General features: G+C 40.6%; 1 protein-coding gene across 6 annotated transcripts in view; it reads right to left on the bottom strand.

Annotated features, from left to right (window-relative positions):
• The window catches only part of slco4a1 (solute carrier organic anion transporter family, member 4A1), a 143,011-nt gene that overhangs the window by 31,369 nt on the left and 92,226 nt on the right, over positions 1–19,416 (bottom strand). For all 6 annotated transcript variants that reach the window (XM_072556438.1, XM_072556433.1, XM_072556432.1 and 3 more), the window contains 3 exons: positions 15,907–15,997; positions 6,128–6,249; positions 1,695–1,806 (listed from right to left, as the gene is read on the bottom strand). In XM_072556438.1, the coding sequence (XP_072412539.1) occupies positions 1,695–1,806; positions 6,128–6,249; positions 15,907–15,997 (325 nt within the window). The remainder of the gene's footprint in view (positions 1–1,694; positions 1,807–6,127; positions 6,250–15,906; positions 15,998–19,416) is intronic.

Below are 19,416 nucleotides of genomic sequence, written 5' to 3'. Positions count from 1 at the left end.
CTGAAAAAGCCCTCTCACTGGCGTTGTGACTCACTCTGGGTAAGGATGTGGGTAACGAGCCCACACACCCCATACCTGCTCCATTGTTGAAGTGGACATTTCCTCTACCCTCCCACACCTTTAGTTTTGATGGATGTATATGCTTTTACAGAAGATATAGCTCATGACTTCTCAGAGAGGTTGTGAACCATGACAGTATCCTAGTATGAAGTCAGGAACCAAAAACTCAAGAAAGATGTCACATTCCACCTTGAAGTGATTTTTCAATGCCCAAGGTTCGATTTTCAAAAAACAAACATGTAATGATCAGGTAATAAGGAGCCAAACAAACACAAGCAGTGAAATTTGCCATAAAGAAAGCAACCATCTTGCTCAAATTAACTCATAGGCATTGAAAAACTAATTCAAAGGAAGATCAACCAACCAAAGCTAAGCAAACCTCCCCCGCCACCACCGCCCCCCGCCCCACCCACCAATAGAAGTGTGTAAGCAAAACTTGCTGTAATCGTGGAGCCCGGATAAGCATTAATAACGAGGCCACCTGGCAAAACAGTCGTCCAGTCACCTGGACAGGAGATAGTTTGCCAAGATTGAATGTTTTGCTAAATGGGCTCAATTTTAACCAAAAAACATAAGTTCCTGGAAAAGCTCAGCAGGACTGGCAGCAATTGTGAAGAGAATTGTTCTGAGCAAAGATCACCGGACCCGCACCATTAACTCCGATTTCTCTTCACAGATGTTGCCAGACTTGCTGAGCTTTTCCAGCAACTTCTGCTTTTGTTTCTGATTTACATCTGCAGTTCTTTCAGGCTGAATTTTAACTCTGAGTGAATGGATTTTGTGTGAGTTAAAGTCTAACTGATTTCCAGGAACTATAATGAAAACTCAGGTACCAGAAGGAATCTTGGTTAATTGATAAGAATTATGGGTTGGCTGTGCATAGCTCAATGATATGTACCACAAGTGACACCAGGATAATGGAAACAAAATGATCATACACTCTCCCAAGGTCTGTAGCTAAGAAGTCAAACGTAGGAAATCTGGTCTCAATGCTTTCTGAAGAGTGAACGAGGTAATGAGAAGGACAACCTTAGAGTTGTCCTTCCACTGACTTAGCTGACCACTGAGTTGGCTTATTTTAAAATCAATACCAAAGTAACTGTCAATCTGTTTATTTTAGAGACTCCTGATGATTTGCACTTATAGACTGACCAATACAGACAGGAATCACTGAGCGAGTGATTTGGAATTAGTTAAGTTAGCAAAATCTTTGCAAAAAGAGGTTGCAGATTTTCTTTTTGATAAACAAGTATTCTTTTCGGACACAAGTATTTTTCTATCAGCATTTCCATGTTACATGGGATCACCTTGATTTCAAACATTATTTTTGAATTTGACAGCTGTTTGTTTTTTTACAGCTGGATGCACCTTCCTGCTATATTTATCTGTATCTGGAAACAGTGGTGTGGCTGACCAGGAAACACTCTGGCTGTTATTGCCTACTGTAGGATGGATTTACAGGGTCACAATCAACCTGTCCATTCATGTTACAAACACATTTGCCAAGTCCTGAAGTGGGACTTGAATCCAGAGTGTCTTCTGTCTTAGACATGGAGATATGACCACTGCACAACATGTAGAGACTCCCTTGCACAGACATGATTAGATAACAATAACTACATTGTGCACATTACCTCGGCAAGTCCTTTAATGTCTTCCCAAAGTCTGGTTCCAGTGCTGATTGGTTGCTTCCATCCTTCAACTGATGAGCTTCAGAGACTCTCATTGTCACATAACGCTGCGACCCTAAATTACAGAAAGGTTGCTCAGCTGGGATTTTATCAAGACTACACACAGTTACAGTTTAGAATCACTTTTACTGTTTTGCTACATGGGTAAAAGTATTGGAACATCCACAATGAACTGTTAAGAATTCATTAGAGCTTCTAGTCTACTGTAGAGATGTTGAGTAGCTGATCTCAACATGGGATCAAACATTTTCAAATTGCATGCATTGATGTTGGAACACAGATATGATGACACCCTGTGGTCGCAAAATGCATAGCATCAGGATTTTTATTCCCATTCCCAGAAACAGTGAAGCTGATTTGATAAGCATAACAGGTGAATGAATGAAAGCCAAGCCGTCACCTGAAAAAGTTCTGTTTATTTGATTTGAAGTGACGTGGATAGACGACTAGCCTAATTTAGCTAGTCCCACCCAGCTTCAGGAAAACAACCTAGCTTTAGGAAGCTGCAAACCTCAACTGTTTAGTAATTGCTGTTTGAAATTTAAATCGGCAATTTTGAATCTTCCAGTAAGAGACGAGTAGAAATCCCAGGGTGCCAAAGACAATTAAAACCAATCGCATTAACTTTGGTCAAACTGAAATAAAAAGGGACCCATCTGTTTTGCATAAATACATTTCTAAACCATGTGGAAGCAGGGAGATGCTGGTGAGGTTTGTGCATTAACACTTGTCTCATTATTTTCACTATCTGCACTAGCACAAAGAAAGTTTTGTGGGGTCACGAACATTTTACTTAGGTACAATACAGACTTAGGACAAATATCCCAATGAACTGATTTCCATGTTCAACATGGCTTAAAAAAACCATGAGGCTACCACAGTTCTTCCAGAAGTGCTCAGTTTAATGGACAGGAACTCAGCCGGCAATTGATACTGTTCAACTGACTAATACCACGATCAAAGTGCAGCAGATACAGTGATGTTGTGTTTCAGTGTGTCAATGCACTTCTACATTGAGGTACACTGCTGCTAAGAAATAATTGTAACACATTCTGTTGTTTCTCTGAGCAACACAAGTAACGAGGCAAAAGTGAGGACTGCAGATGCTGAAAACCAGAGTTTAGATCAGTGTGGTGCTGGAAAAGCACAGCAGGTCAGGCAGCATCTGAGGAGCAGGAAAATCGACGTTTCGGGCAAAGGCCTGATGATTCCTGATGAAGAGCTTTTGCCTGAAACGTCGATTTTCCTGCTCCTCGGATGCTGCCTGACCTGCTGTGCTTTTCCAGCATCACTCTGATCTAAACGCAAGTAATGACACTAGCCTTTCTTAAATTTTGGAAGGACAAAAGATTTCATATGTAATCCATGTCATATTATACAAGATGATTATTTTGCAAAAATGATACATCTATATTCAAAGTTCGTGAGAAGATTTGTAGCTCGGGTGCTCGTTGTTGTGGTTGTGTTTGCCGAGCTGGGAATTTGTGTTGCAGATGTTTCGTTCCCTGTCTAGGTGACATCCTCAGTGCTTGGGCGCCTCCTGTGAAATGCTTCTGTGATGTTTCCTCCGGCATTTATAGTGGTTTGTTTCTGCCGCTTCCGGTTGTCAGTTCCAGCTGTCCATTGCAGTGGTCGGTATATTGGGTCCAGGTCGATGTGCTTATTGATCGAATCTGTGGATGAGTGTCATGCCTCTAGGAATTCCCTGGTTGTTCTCTGTTTGGCTTGCCCTATAATGGTAGTGTTGTCCCAGTCGAACTCATGTTGCTTGTCATCTGTGGCTACTAAGGATAGCTGGTCGTGTCGTTTCGTGGCTAGTTGATGTTCATGGATGCGGATTGTTAGCTGTCTTCTTGTTTGTCCTATGTAGTGTTTTGTGCAGTCCTTGCATGGGATTTTGTACACTGCATTGGTTTTGCGCATGCTGGGTATCGGGTCCTTCGTTCTGGTGGGTTGTTGTCTGAGAGTGGCTGTTGGTTTGTGTGCTGTAATGAGTCCTAGTGGTCGCAGTAGTCTGGCTGTCAGTTTGGAAATGCTCTTGATGGTAGTGTGGCTAATCCTTTGGGTTGCGGCATGTCCTCGTTCCGTTGTCTTTCCCTTAGGCATCTGTTGATGAAATTGCGCGGGTATCCGTTTTTGGCAAATACATTGTAAAGGTGTTCTTCTTCCTCTTTTTGCAGTTCTGGTGTACTGCAGTGTGTTGTGGCCCTTTTGAACAGTGTCTTGATACAACTTCTTCTGTGTGTGTTGGGGTGGTTGCTTTCGTAGTTCGGGACTTGGTCTGTGTGTGTAGCTTTCCTGTAAACCTCTGTGGTGAATTCTCCGTTCAGTGTTCTCTGTACCATCACGTCTAGGAATGGGAGTTGGTTGTCCTTTTCTTCCTCTCTAGTGAATCGGATTCCTGTGAGTGTGGCGTTGATGATCCGGTGTGTGTTCTCTATTTCTGTGTTTTTAATGATTACAAAGGTATCATCTACATATCTGACCCAGAGTTTGGGTTGAATTTGCGGTAAGACTGTTTGTTCTAATCTTTGCATGACCGCTTCTGCTATGAGTCCAGAGATGGATGAGCCCATGGGCGTGCCGTTGATTTGTTCATATATTTGGTTGTTGAATGTGAAGTGTGTTGTGAGGCACAGGTCCAGTAGTTTGAGTTTGCAGTCTTTGTTGATAGGTTCACCGTCCTGTTGTCTGTACTGTATGTCCAGCAGGTTAGCTATTGTTTCTCTGGCTAGGGTTTTGTCGATAGAGGTGAACAGTGCTGTTACATCTATATCACTCACTCAATTTTACTTCTGGCATAACAGATCAGAGGAACGACACTGCTGAAAAACTGTATCTGCTGACCTTGTACAAACACAATGAACAGATGTTACACTGTTGAGACATCAATGCTTAACATTTATTTTAAATTCCCCCCTCCATGATTTTAGAAGATGACTTCACCCATTGATTTTAATGTGGTTCATAATTCCATTTTATTAGCAGAGAGAAATATTCAGATAAATATGCTTTTATGGGTTAATACTTCATACCATTATTTCAGGTCTCCTGCATAAGTTGATGATTTTAATTCAGTTAACAACTTTCAAAGTTTTGTTTTCAATTCAAATAATTCCAGCTTCTGATCAAAGCTGAGCCAACAGCACAATGATTACTGAAAATTCTGTGTGCCAGTAATTCTGATCATGTGGAACCATTAGGCGGATATAGGGAACAGGAACTGGTCTGTATCCAAAGGTCTAACTTCAAATACTACAAAAGGAACAAGGTATAATTTCGCATGTTAATTCTTGCCCAGTTTTTCAACCATGTACACAATGCAGTTATTCTAATCTGTCTGGAAACTACAGTTATCTTGTCAAGATTCTCAATAAACAGAGGTGTGAAGCTATAAACTGCATTCTCCCCTGACAGCCAGAATTTTAATTTACAGAGTACATACAGGAATTATGATCCTGGTCAGCACATGTTTTCAGAAAGAGGCTGGGAGATTTCACATTGCCAAAGCACTAAACCTCACTGTAGTAAGCTAATAAGAAGCCCAAAAGAGAAATACAAAAAATAAACAACTGCAGATGCTGGAAATCGAAAAGAATTAAAAAGAAAAATTGCTAGAAAGCTTCAGCAAAGATCAAGAATTTGAAATGTTGGGCAGAAATTTATAGATGGAGGAGCACAGCCTGTTCTTTCTCATGACTGATCACCTTTTCCAGAACCTGGCTCCACTTCTAAGCAGATGGAGAGGCTTCATTCTCTTGATGTAACTGCATGTCCCTGGATATTAACAAACATTTCTTGACATCTCTCTCTTCTGACCGCTCACAAGAGGTGGGTCTGATGTGTGGAAAAACCAGCTGTTGGACCATAATGAGGACAATTTACTTTTGCAAAGAATTTCATGCTCCATTGTCTAAGTTTCCCTGTTTTTGTTTGATTTTTTTTATATGCATGGTGAGAGGGTTCACTCCTCCTCCTCACTTATTAATGAGTTTTGCCTTCAAGTCTGTGGTCGAGGGGCATCACCCCTCAGAGACGTTCGAATGTTTCATTGTGAGTTAGAAAACAGATTTTCTGAAATTGAACAAATGTTCCGGATAATAATGCCTGAAGGTAATCTTTTCTGGGTGTGGTAGCCTGTCTCAGCCATTAAGCGTATTCCTACATGTTTGTTATTTTCAGGTCACATGACCTTGGCAGTCATTTTAAAAATTTCTACCTCATTTTTAACTGTGTTCTCTCAATGTCAACGTTCAGTGCTATTCTGTCAGTTTTCAAAGATTAACAGCCTGAAATAATCACAAGTTACTTTTGTAGAAATGTAATGAACTAATATTTTACAACATGAATTCTAGCTTTAGCTACAGACTCAGTACCTGGAAGCTGTCGAGGATAACCAAGGATTGGGACAGATATAAGGAATGCAGCTGCTCCAGCTCCAAGGAATCCAATCCACCATGCTCCAACCCATAAGGGGTTTTCAGAGGTAAGGTTAACCCTGCAATGAGAAAGTTTACCAATTAGTTTTGGGAGAGAACATTTTCATGGTGGACAAAACATTTAGGGAACACGGACAGTTACAGACATTGTTTGAAATGTATTCCAACTCAATCAAAGGATAAGTCACTGCATAAATTCAATCAAATTCAATATTTAAGAATTAACTGATAGCATGACCCTTTGAACAAATGTGAATGCACACTTACCAATGCAGTATCTTATACAATGGCAGCTGGTGAAGAAATATGTAATCCAAGAAGTGAGGAGTCAATTGTCAAATTATTGATCACCTCTCAGTTTAGCACTCCTCAAATTCTAGATATTGTAACTATAACCACTCATCGTCATAAAATACACAGTGTTAGGATTTTTGTGCAGTGGTCCGAATCTTGGAAATGACAGTATGATTAATTTGTTTATCATACAGAAGTTGGCGCTAGCTCTTTGTCCTGATGTCAATCACACATTTTTTCCATTTTCTTTTCAAACTAATTCAATTTTTTCTGAAACAATGTCATAAACTGTGTCTCAACAGTCTCTTGTTAGAGGGCAGTCTCAGAGTCATAGAGGTTTTCAACATGAGAACAGGTCATTTGCCTCTACTTGTCCATGCTGCACAGTTTTCACAATTAATCGGGTTCCATTTCCTTGTGTTTGGTACATATCCCTCCATACCATGTACCTGTCCAATATCTTAATGTTCTATACATTAATACCTTTCAAGATTTTTGATTATTCTTTTTCAAAGGAGAGTATTTTGCAATTGAGTTGAGATTGGATGTACTTTTAAACAAAGTGAAATTTGTATCATATGGAACACAGCAGTGGTGTATCCAAACAAATATAAGCTCACCAATTAATATTAGCATGGATTTATGAACAACAGTTCATGTCTGACTAACCTAGTTGAATTTTTTGAGGAGATCACTATCATGGTGGGTAGTGGACTACACTGGTGCCAATACAGACTTCAATCTCGCTGCACACAAGTAATTATTGGCAAAAAAATTGAATTGTTTGGAATTGGATGCCACTTTTGGGGAGATAGTGGTGTAGCAGTAACAGATGCAGAACAACAAACAATACAGCATTGGAACAGGCTCCTGCATTAACACATGGTGCCTTTCCAAACTAATTACCTTGGGTTACCTGCACGTTGTCCATACCCCACTAATCCCTACCTATTCAGACATTTGTCAAGATGCTTCGAAACATTGGTATTGTATCTGACTCCACCACCTCTTCTGGCAGGCCTGCCAAAGGTGGTTGTGGAGGCAGATATAATAGCAACATGTAAAATATATGCCTCTCACATCTGCTTTAAACTTACTCCCATTTCTCTTAAACGTATGTCCCCTAGTAATTGGCATTTCTACTCTGGGGAAAAAAAAAGACTCAGATTATCCATTCTATTCATGCCTCTCATAATTTTATATATTTCCATCAGGTTGCCCCTTATCCTTCAATGTTCAAGTGAACACAAAACAGGTTTGTCCAATTTCTCCTCATAGCTAATATTCTCCAAACATGCAACTTCCTGGTAAACTGGGATACTGTACCCTCTTCAAAGCCTCCACATCCTCTGGAAGTGTGCCAACCAGACAGCACACAATATTCTAAAAGGAGCCTAACTAAAGTCCTACACAGCTATACAATGTTGAGGGACTCGCAATCCAGCAGCTGAGGGTAATGCTCTGGAAATATGGGCTCAAGTCCAAAAATGGCAGCTGGTGCAATTTAAATTCAATTAATAAATCTGGAATGCATTGCTAGTGTCAGTGATAATGTCCATGACAACTATCGTTCATTTGTGTAAAAACGCATCTCACTCCCTGCCGTCCTTCCCTGGCCTGGCCCTCCATGTGATTCTACACCCCTGATACAGTAATTGACTCTTCAACACCCTCTAAATTGGCCCAGCAAGCCACTCAGATTAACTTCAATTAGGGAAATGGAATAAATGTTAGTCTCGCCAATAGTGCACACATCTTGTGAGAAAATAAGAAGAAATCTTGGGAGTGCACCTTAGCCAGAGGATTATCAGTGTTTAATCATTTCAATCCTAAATATTTCTCTTTAAAATACCGCCCCACTGAAAAGAAAATATGATGTGTAAGAAGGGCCAAGAGTGAAGAGTCTAATGATATGGGTTGGGAGATATAAGATAGAGAACAGGGATTATAGGAGCATTTTCTTAATGACAGGATGTAACAACTGGTGTTCCCCGGAGATGTCTGCTCGGACTAGAGCTTCTCACGACATACTTCTGAATCTTGCCTGAAGAACCTGTAAATCTATGTTTGCAGATGATCCCAGTTTAGGAGCCAGAGTACATTGTGCAATTAGTAATAAGGAGAGGCATGGGGACAGAGACAGACAAGATTGGTGGGATAGATGGAATTCAATGTGAGGAATGGTTAGCGTCATCCAACTTGGATCCAAGAATGACTAACCAAAACATTCTCATGAGAAGTCTTACCACAAAAGGTCAAGATGTATGATTTATTATTTAACCTCTCCCATTCACACCCTGTTGTTTTGAGGATGGCAATGTGAATCAGCAAATGGAATTTTCTTCACAGAGTTATTTTGTATGTTAACTTTTCTTATAGTCGGTCTTAATAAGTGGACATCGCTGGCAAGGCCAGCATGTATTGTCTAATACAAATTCCCCTTGAGAATTTGGCAATGAGCTGCTTTCTCAGGCTGTGGAAGTACATGTGATGAAGGTATTTCCCTAATGCTTTAAGGGCCAGAGCTCCGGGATGTTGTCTCAGCAACAGTGAAGGCCTGGAAAAATATTGCTAATTCAGGAATGTGATAGAACGGTCTCTTTCCTGGATGGTGCCCAACCTCTTCACTTTTTTGGAGTGCACTCATCCAGGAGGGTAATCCATCACACTCTTGATGTCTGTCTTGTGGATGGTGGAGTCAGGAGGTGAGTCACAGAATGTCCAGCCTCTGGTCTGCTCTCATAGCCACAGTAAGTGTATCTGTTTAACGGTGATTTCCAGGATATTGGAGGTAAGGGAATAGATGATGATAATGCCGTTGAATGTCAAGGAGACATGGTTATATGCTCTCTTATTAGCACTTGGTGTGAATATTACCTGCCAATTATCAGTCTGAGCCTTAGTGTTGTTGAGAGTTTGTTTCACATGAGCATGGGAGTTAAGGAGCTCGGAATAGAAATGAACACCCTGCAATTATTGTTGAAGATCGCATCTCTGATTTTATGCTGGACAGAAGAGGACTGATAAAGAAACTAAAGATGGTTGGTCCCCAGGACTCTTCTTCAGGTTCAAACAACTATCTGCCTTTATGTTACATATAAACCCAGCCAGGGAACAATGTTTCCACAGATTTCCATTGGCTTTAATTTTACTCTTTGACACCATGATGTGGAGGTGCCAGTGTTGGACTGGGGTGGACAAAGGTAGAAATCGCATAACACCAGGCTACGGTTCAAATAAACCTGTTGGTCTATAATCTGGTATTGTATGATTTTTATCTTTGACACCAGACTTGGACAAGTGTTGACTTGATGTCAAGGGCAATAACTGTTACCTCATCTCCGGAATTCAGGTATTTTTCCTGCGTTTGGAACAATGCTATAATGAGATTTGGCGTTCAGCAGTCCTGACAAAATCGACTTTGCATTAGTGAGTAGTCATTGGTGAGTAAATTCTGTTTAATAACATTGGCAACAGCATCTTCTGCTATTTTGCTGATGATTTGAGAGCGAGCTGATGAGGCAGCAATGAGCTTTATTGAAAAATTGCCCAAGCATGCCCTATTCACAGAAAGCAGAATGTATCAACTTTGTGCAGTAGATGTCAGTGTTGCGGCTTTACTTGAACAGCATTAGCTGAAAGGTACAGCTAGTTCAGAAGCATAAACCATCAGCAGTGCAGTGAGGATGCTGCTGTGATCCTTGTTTTATCAAATGGTCTGGCTGCTCAGCCCTTCTTGCTTACAAATGGACTCAATGAGAGGACTTTCTAACGAACGGTGATGTCCTTCAAAATGATTCCACAAGCATTTAGGCAAACCTGCTACTAAATCAATCTTGAGGAACTAGATTTGGTGTCCAAATGGCTGAAAACCAGCTTGCCAACTCTCAAAAGGCTAACATTCTAGAAGAGGACAAAGAAAATACTCTCCTCGAAGTTTGATAACAATGATCTTAATGACTGGGAGGAATTATGCCATTCCTTATTCAACATGAAAATGACTTCCTCATAGAACCACACATTGCTTCGAATCCCAGTGGGTTAAAGATGAGACAGGGAAGGAAAGGAAAGGAGATGAATCTTGTCAGCAGCTCCCGCTACCTCGTGGCCGCATCTGCCCAAAGATCAAGGGGTCAGGAGTCACTTGAAGACTCACAGCAAAAAGTTGAGATTAAAATGTATCACAACTTTCCTTGTTAGGAAGGACGTTAGTGGTGAGCTTCCTATGTGAATCACTGCAGCACTTGAGTTTGGGTGCACAAGGGAAGGTGTGAAAAAACAGAAGGGTAGAAAAGATAGTCTTTGGCATTATCAGAACTGGCACTGCTGCCTCAGTTTTAGTAAATCTGAGGAGTGATAGCTGTGTTGCACATTTGCAGGAAGCTCACCCAACTCCCAGCTACTAGCTCTGCCTGCCCTACCCTCAGTGTGATGAGGAGAGTTGGTGAGGTCAGATCAGTATGGGGACCAGCCTAAACTGGTAGCAGTACTCAAGAGGGTTATAGACTCTGGGCCTTTGATGGCATCTTTCACAATGTCCACCATTTGGAAGGAGATGGGTTGCAGGTGCATAGGAATACCACCTTGAAGCTCCTCTCAAAGCCCCTGAGTTGTTATTGGATTAGTACAGGGTGGCAGGATAGCTCAGTGGTTAGCACTGCTGCCTCACAGGATCCCAGGTTCAATTCACCCTCAGGTAACTGTCTGTGTGGAGTTTGCACATTCTCCCCATGTCTGCATGGGTTCCCTCCAGATGTCTCTGGTTTCTGCCCATGGTCCAAAGATGTGCAGGTTAGGTGAATTGGCCATGCTAAATTGCCCCATAGTTTCAGGGGGTTTGCAGGTTAGGAGGGTTAGCCATGGAAAATGCAGGGTTACAGGGATAGGGTAATAGGATAGGCCTGGGCAGGAGGCTCTTGGGTGGGGGGTGTTGGTGGGGTCTTGATAAGCCAAATAGCCTGCTTCCACACTGTAGGGATTCTAGTAATCTAGAGGACTAAGCTAATGGTCTGGGATATTGATTCAAATCCTACCAACTAGTGGAATATATATTTAGTTATCCTATCAATAATAATGATAACCAAGGTAGCTAACATTGATTGTCATTAAAAACTAAAAATTGTGTGGTTTAACTAAGAAAATCTTCAATCATTACCTCATTTAGCTCACATGTTGACTCTGGATGCAATGTGGCTTACTCTGAACTGCCCACTGAATTATCCCAGCAGCTCATTCAATACAACTGGAATTAATGTGGCCAACAATTGCTGGCCTTGCCAGCAGTGCTTGCATTTGGGAAATAATTACGTGAAGAATCAAAGGCAGTTTCTGAAGTGCCTCTGTTCCAGAAGAATGTGTCAGTGAGGAATCATTTCTCTCACATAATACTTCTATTAAAAATACTTTCTATTCATGACCAGTGGAGTCATAATCTGTTAAAGAGGAATAAATTGGATAGCTCCCAAAAAGGTATCTGGGGACTGGAATGAAGCATTGACAAATGTCTGTTGGTTATAATGCAATCTGCACACTAACTTCATGCTGCCATTTCATTTCTAAAGAAGTGTTATACCCAAAACTTTGATTCCTCCACCTCCTGATGCTGCTTGGCTTGCTGTGTTCTTCTCACCTCTTGCTTGTCTTTTGACAACCTGTGTCCAGTTGGCGTTGAGCACACCAATTACTGCAGAAACATTTGTGATTGGCTAACAGCATTTATAGGTAGCTTACACCTCTTGGAGGGGAAGTCCATTGCCATTGGAAGAGATGCTAGAAATCACAGATGATGACAATTTGACCTGAAGTAGTGGGAGCTGATAGCTGTACAAGTTAATGCCACGACAGGTTGGTTTCTGACTACAAATCTGTGCATGATGTAACCATGTGCCTCTTACATTCCTCCATTCCCTGCACCACAACCTTACTCTTGCACATTTTTTCCTTTCAGATACTTGAGCTGCAACTGCAATACAGAAACACCCCGAAAGATTAAAGCACTTCATTTCACAGTTGCTCAGATATTGACACTGCCAGGATATATTGGAAACAAATTCTGTATGGGCTGAGACACCAAGCACAGACAAGGACAGGACATAATTCCCATTCATGCAGATGAGGACTTTGGTAGACTATAGAAAAAGGCTGATGGGTATCAACATGGAAATTGTTGGTGCATTGTAAAGCATGCTAGACAACCTTTATCAATGCCAAGACACTTGAAGAACCAACTTTTCAACTTTATTTAACCACATTTCTGCAGAATTAAAACATCATGAATGCTGCCAGCATAGTAGCTATTGACCTGCATGATATTCTGGCTGTGGTCAGACACAGGCTGAAAGAAGAGGAAATGGAATCTGGTCTGGAAGCGGGAACTTGCTGGCATTGTGTGTGCACATTTTGTTTCCAGAAGAGGGCAGACTTGTTCATAACTTTGCCTGTCTTAACCACATGACCAAGGAATTTTTTTGACGATTTTCAAACAGATCTGTTGAAAGGGGGAAAATGGAGCTGGAAAGAAAGAAGACTGCTCGCTTTCAAATATACTTAACATTCAAGGTGGAATGCTAACAGCTGCACCAAGAAGTGGGTGGTAACCATTGAACTCTTTCCCAGGCTGCTTTCATTATTGTTGACTGAGAAGGAAAATAAATAATGAGAACCATATTGATTAGTCATTCTCTGACCTCACCATGGGTAACTCATTATAATGTTGCCCGAAGCCCAACAGAAGGTCATCTGTCCATGTGACATGCATGGCCTGGGGAAAGGGAATGGAGAACCATAAAAGGGAATAGAATTCCATCGACAAAATGTAAATATTTGATATGACAAGCTTACTACTGAATAAATTTTAAGGTTTCATCTCATAAAAGAATCTACTGGGATAAAAAAAACCAGGATAAAATTCGTATTCACAAATATAACTTCAGATAAGGAAGGCCTTTGTTTCAATTAATTTTTAAGGAATTAATTTTCAATTAATTAATCCACAATGAATGATCATTATCATGTGGCCATTGCAGAATCTAATGTTTCTTTTGGGGAAATTGTATTGCAGTAGTAATAACAACACTGAACTTGTGATCTGAAGACTTAGGCTAATACTCTGAGCACATGGGTTTCATTCTTTTTATCCTAAGCAGTCCCTTGAGACCAAGGATGGTTTTCTTCCATTTTGGAGTTGTGGCTCTCGAGGTGAGTAACAATAGCTACTATACTGGATCTACACACCAACAATAGTTAGATCAATGAGTGACTTGAAGAACTGGGATGTTTGGCTTCACACATGCTGTTTAAGCATGGCCTCCTTCTAGGTCAGTCAGAGATACCAAACCTTCTGGGCACTAGGAGGCTTGGAAGACATCCTTATAGTGTTTTCTCTACCCTCCTGATAACCATTTACAATGACAAAGCTCAGAGCAATGGGTTTGTTTGGATAGACTTGCCTCTAACTTTCTTCCCTAGTGCCTGTGAGGTCTGAGCGTGGCAGCCACACTTTGGGAACTGCACGCCAGTGTTGTGTTTGGAATGTCTGTGCAGTTGCTATGCAGGAGAGAATGCTGGTTGTGTGTCAGGCATGTGGTGGATGGGGCCCACCCAATGCAGTTGATTGACAGTAATAAATACCTTGATGTGGGGATATCAGCCTGAAAGATGACACTGTTATTGGAGTACATATGCTGTCATTCAATTTGTAGAATTCAACTGCTAAGCTTTCTCTAGGGGTTTGAGATGTCTGCTCTGCACTGTCCATATCTCTTGATGCATCTAGAAGAACAGCTAACAATACTGCCCCACATAGCGTGACCAGATCTGAGGGCGCTGTCATCAACCATTGCTCCTTAAATGACCAAGATCCAGTGGAGGCCATGTTTAATTTCATCACTAATGTTTGGCCTCACTAAAGAAGGGTCCTGCTGTAAGAAAAATCGATCAACATTGTCCAGTGGCTCTCCATGGATCCTGAGAATGGGAAGGCAGGAGAACACTTGTAAAGGACCTATTTACTCATGGGTCTTTAGACCAAGGCCTATTCTTTCACATACCTCGGTGAACACATCAACCCTGGTGTGGAACTCAAAACATGTAATCCATGATACTTATAATAGGTCTGCAGTGGGTCCATTGCTATGTATAAGCTAGAGGGAAACAAAGTTGTGTCATTGCACTTATGTTCTTTTTCATTTTTGTCTCCAAAACACTCCATCTCACACTAATGAACTTTCATAAATTGCAATTTTCTGTCTCCAATATCTACCAGATCTATTTTACAAATTGACTGCTTTTTGTGCAGAACTATTTTTGACAACCATCCACTATTCACCACTATATTACTGCCCTGCCCCCAGAGCAATAAATCTGCTGTGGAATGGATATTGAAATGGGGCAAAAACCTTCATTTATGGATCAAATATTCACAGGCTTAGTTAGGCGATTGATTGGGTTGCCTGCCAAAACTCCTTGTTTGTGTCTCCCAACTGAGGAGGATGCCATTACACAGATCAAAACGGCTTAAACATTGACGATCTTGTACAAAGCTTGATGTTGGATGGTGCAGGAAACAAAAAGATTAACGCTGGTGGGCTTCAGGGTGCGAGGTGGAAGTGAGTCACTGAGGCAGATGATGGGAGCTTTACTCAGCTTCTAATCATGCTGTTGGTCCCTGGAGGCTTTTTATACTGACACAAGTTAAAACAATAAAAAAGTCTGTTTTTCTGCCATTTCAAGTACACAAATTTGACTTCAGAGTGATTTTTTTGGCAGGGAACTTAATCATGTTCCATAATGTTAATGTTAACCATAATGTTAATTATGACAGTGATTAATATTTGCTCCCGTTTGGGAACTATGCCGTATATACAGGTAGACAGTGACTGCACCTAAACTCTGGCAATTTGGTTGGTGGAAGTGTCCATCTCTGGATGTAAGGTGAGCAGTGGATTCAGGATTTTATACAAACATAAATGGACTATTGCAAGCACCTTTGGAACTGAACTGAACTGAACCATGACTATGAGACAAAACCTTGAAAAGCAGAGAAGAGAAAAATCGAATGAAAGATGTAAACAGGTTTTAAAAAAAAGGAGAAATAAAAGAAAATTTTCTAGTCAGGAAGCCCCATTCATGCTCCCTTCCCCCCTAAAAAAACACTCCCCAAATATTATGATGCAGGTTATTTTTCAATTGCTCGCAAATCAAAATGTTGTCTTGCACTGGCAAGCAAGGCTCCAGTATATTTGAATACAGTCAGAAAAGATACACCTCTAGGGAGTGGTAAAGCAGCCTTCAGGAATTAAAACTAAATCAACGCATTGCTCTTGGAAAGACAAAATCAAATTCTCAAAAGAGGTTCTGATTATAAGCAGCATCTTACATACAACAGTATTGGCAAAGAGTAAAAAGGAAAGGCTGTAACTCACTTAGTGTTGAGTTCAGTATAGATTTTCAGGAAATTGCCTCCAAGTAAGTAACCAGCAGCTGGTCCAATAATTGCTGCTGTGTAGAAAATACCTGGAAATAACAACAGAAATGTTCATTTCAAAAATTGTGCTGTACCTAGTTTGTACAGATATACATTTTATTGCTCAAGCGAAAATCTCTCATGTATTTGCCAGATTCTGCTTCTGTTTCAAGTCTCTTTTTATTAACCACTTCAAGAAGAAGCTCTTTTCCGGAAAAAAACACATTAGACCAACGGAATGTAATCTTGTCTGCAACTTTCTGCACAAAGTTCAAAGGAAATAGTGCACTGGCTGCAAATGCTACTTCTGATTGCATAATTCTCCAAACTTTGTTCTGCAATTTTCAATGACATCACATTTTCACTATCATGGTCATCAGCTGTGAACAATACCAACCTCTATTCCGAGCATTACCCAAGATTTGAGTCTTCTGGACAACACATTCATTCCACACAACATTTGGGGTTACACAAAAACAAAAACAAAAACTCACATTCCCATTAATTTATATACATTTAAAGCTGCTAAATGAACAATGTTGTGAACTGCGCATTATAAATCCCAAGGCCTACAAATTGTGAATAGGATCACACTGCATGGGTTTTCAGGCAATAATTGACAAAGCCTGTACTTTGTTGCTCGTAGTTTACAAATTCCATCATAAATAAAAGGTAAAAGGTGCATGAACAGGTCATTTGTGTCTCAGACTATTCACTGCCAGGACTTTTTGTCAAGCTTCCAACTTCAAAATGGATGATGTCCAGTTGCTGTCACACGTTCATAAAAAATAAGTAATAGGAGCAGCTGGAGGTCACATTGTCCCTAGATAAAAATGGGGTAAAAACAATGACTGCAGATGCTGGAAACCAGATTCTGGATGAGTGGTGCTGGAAGAGCCCAGCAGTTCAGGCAGCATCCCAGGAGTAGTAAAATCGACGTTTCGGGCAAAAGCCCTTCCTGATGAACGTCAATTGACGTAAAACGTCAATTTTACTGCTCCTAGGATGCTGCCTGAACTGCTGTGCTCTTCCAGCACCACTCATCCAGAACATTGTCCCTAGAGCCTGCTCTGTCATCCAATTAGATTGATTCTGTCTTGACAGCTGTCGTGGAAACAGAAGTCCAACGATTCACACCTCTCGGTGAAGAATTTGCTCCTCAAACCAATCTCTTATTCTGAAACTGTGTTTCTGAGTCCTAGATTCCCAAGTGATGGAAATTCCTCTCAAGAATTTATTCTGTCAATCTCCTCAGAATCTACTGCTTTTCAATATTATTACCTCTCATTTTTCTAAACTCCAATATAGTCTCAACCTGCTTAATCTTTCCTCATGAGACAATGCTGCCATCTCAGGAGTCAACCTAATGAGCATTTCCCATATTGCCTCTCCTTAGAGGAGAGGTTTTCATCGATGGAAATGTATTACCCACAGCATCATTAGCTCTTGTATTGTGCAGAAACCTTCTAAGGACAATGCTTCTGAATGCTTTTTGATGTCCAAATACAACAAATCTCCTGGCTTTGTTTAATCCACTTTTTGGTTACATTATCAAAGAAGGCCAATAAGTTTGTCAAAAATGATTTCCCCTCCATGAGCTCATGTTGACTCTCCCTGATAGTATTATAATTTTCTAAATGTCTCACTACTGCTTTATTTGTAGATGATATAAACTGGGAGGTCAGCCAAGAATAAAATCCAGAAGCAAAGATGCTGTGGCAAAAACAAAGAAAGAAGAGGGATTGTCAAACTCATGTTTGCCTCCAGAAACGTTAGTAATCTCTTTGTATTTCCCACGATTTGTGAGAAATGCAAGTGTAGCTTTGTTGAAAAGCAGTTTGACTTCACACTATGGCTGAAGCATGTGCAGAATCTAAATCTGGCATCACAACACAACCTGATTCCAGGACAATGCAGAGTGAGGTTCTGTAGAGAAGTTTCAATCCACTTTGCTCTGGAGTTGACACTCAATTTCCAGATAAGCAGAGTCACAAAGTGATTTTGGCTCTATGTGAATCGGTGGAGTTTAAATGCACCATGAGAAAGGCTTGATTCAGCAGCATTTTATAAAGGGACTGAGGGCTAACATTTCAAACTATATTATCTGTAATTTGAGATTCTCATTGCTTCTCAGTTTCTTACTGCAAATCAGTTTCAGTGACCAGGTAGAGACTTCTCCATGCTTGTGTTTGTCTGTAGACGTGCCAGTCAGACTACTGTGCTATGTAGATTATTCATTTACTCTCCATGGTAATTGAAGAGGAGAACAAGGAGAACACAGTATTCTATCATTGCGTATTTTCCCAAGGTCTGAATGACAATTTATAGGAAACAAAGAGAACTGAGTGTGCCTTCAGAAATCAAACCCCTTTGTTGATTTGTTAAAGACACTGCTTGAAAAAACATGTAGGTAGTCTGTGATGCCAAACATACCATCAGCTACACACTGCCTGATTATCTTGGATCCCATCATGACTTGTCTATTCTGTCCCAGTCCTCACTGAATAGGATTGAAATAGACAAGTCTATGAGGATGGAAGGTGGGAGACTATTGGTTACACATTACAACAATGGTTGATGGCTCACATTCTGAATCCATGTATGACTTGGAGGTGCCAGTGTTGGACTCGGATGAACAAAGTTAAAAAGCACACAACACCAGAAAAGAGCAGTGCTCCGAAAGCTAGTGCTTCCAAATACACCTGTTGTACTATAATTTGGTGTTGTGTGCTTTTTAAACTCTGAATCTATCCAGTCTTGCTAAGAAAAGTATAAGGTCCACTGGCCTTTTAGGAGCTCAATTCAGAAGGACTGCTATAATTAAAGTGTACATCAATACTTAACTTGTGCTAACACTCTACAATAGAGACCTCAATAAGTCTGTCAAACATAAAATGACTATCCATTGCAAAATAATGCTAAAGTTCCCAGAAGAAGCATGAGGGTTTAATTTTAGAAACAGACTGCTGAAGTATGTTCTTTCTTGTTGTTTTTTACTGTTGCGGCAGAGATCATACCCATCCATGTTGAAACCATTTTTCTCCAGTTCCCATTCTTGGAACTCTTTCTGACTAACAATAAGTCAAAGGACAAGTGACTTTGCACATTCTCTTTCCACCAGTAAGGACAAATAGAATGACAGCCTCTAGTCTCGACCAAATGAAAGGACTTTAAGAAACCACAATCCAGTTTCCACTAGGTATCGGTACGGCATGAAATTGTCTATAATTTGGTGCTAGTTGCCACTGTCACAGCTTGTGGTTTGCTGGCATCTGAAATATATTGTGGCTGTAATAAGTGAAGCGTTTTAACTTTCATTGACTATACTATATCTGATCAGGCAATACTTGACAATGGTACTGAGAGTTTGAATTGGGAAAATGTTCTGTTACCTAGAGTTAACAAACTGCCATTTTCCTATCTCTTTCTCTGTAATATGGCCTCTTCAGAATACTGAAAAACTTGTTAG

The sequence above is a fragment of the Chiloscyllium punctatum genome, chromosome 37 (assembly GCF_047496795.1).
Source record: "Chiloscyllium punctatum isolate Juve2018m chromosome 37, sChiPun1.3, whole genome shotgun sequence".
Classification (NCBI taxonomy): Eukaryota; Metazoa; Chordata; class Chondrichthyes; order Orectolobiformes; family Hemiscylliidae; genus Chiloscyllium; species Chiloscyllium punctatum.
The sequence above is the reverse complement of the archived record's forward strand: the minus strand, read 5'-3'. Positions and strand labels throughout refer to the sequence as shown.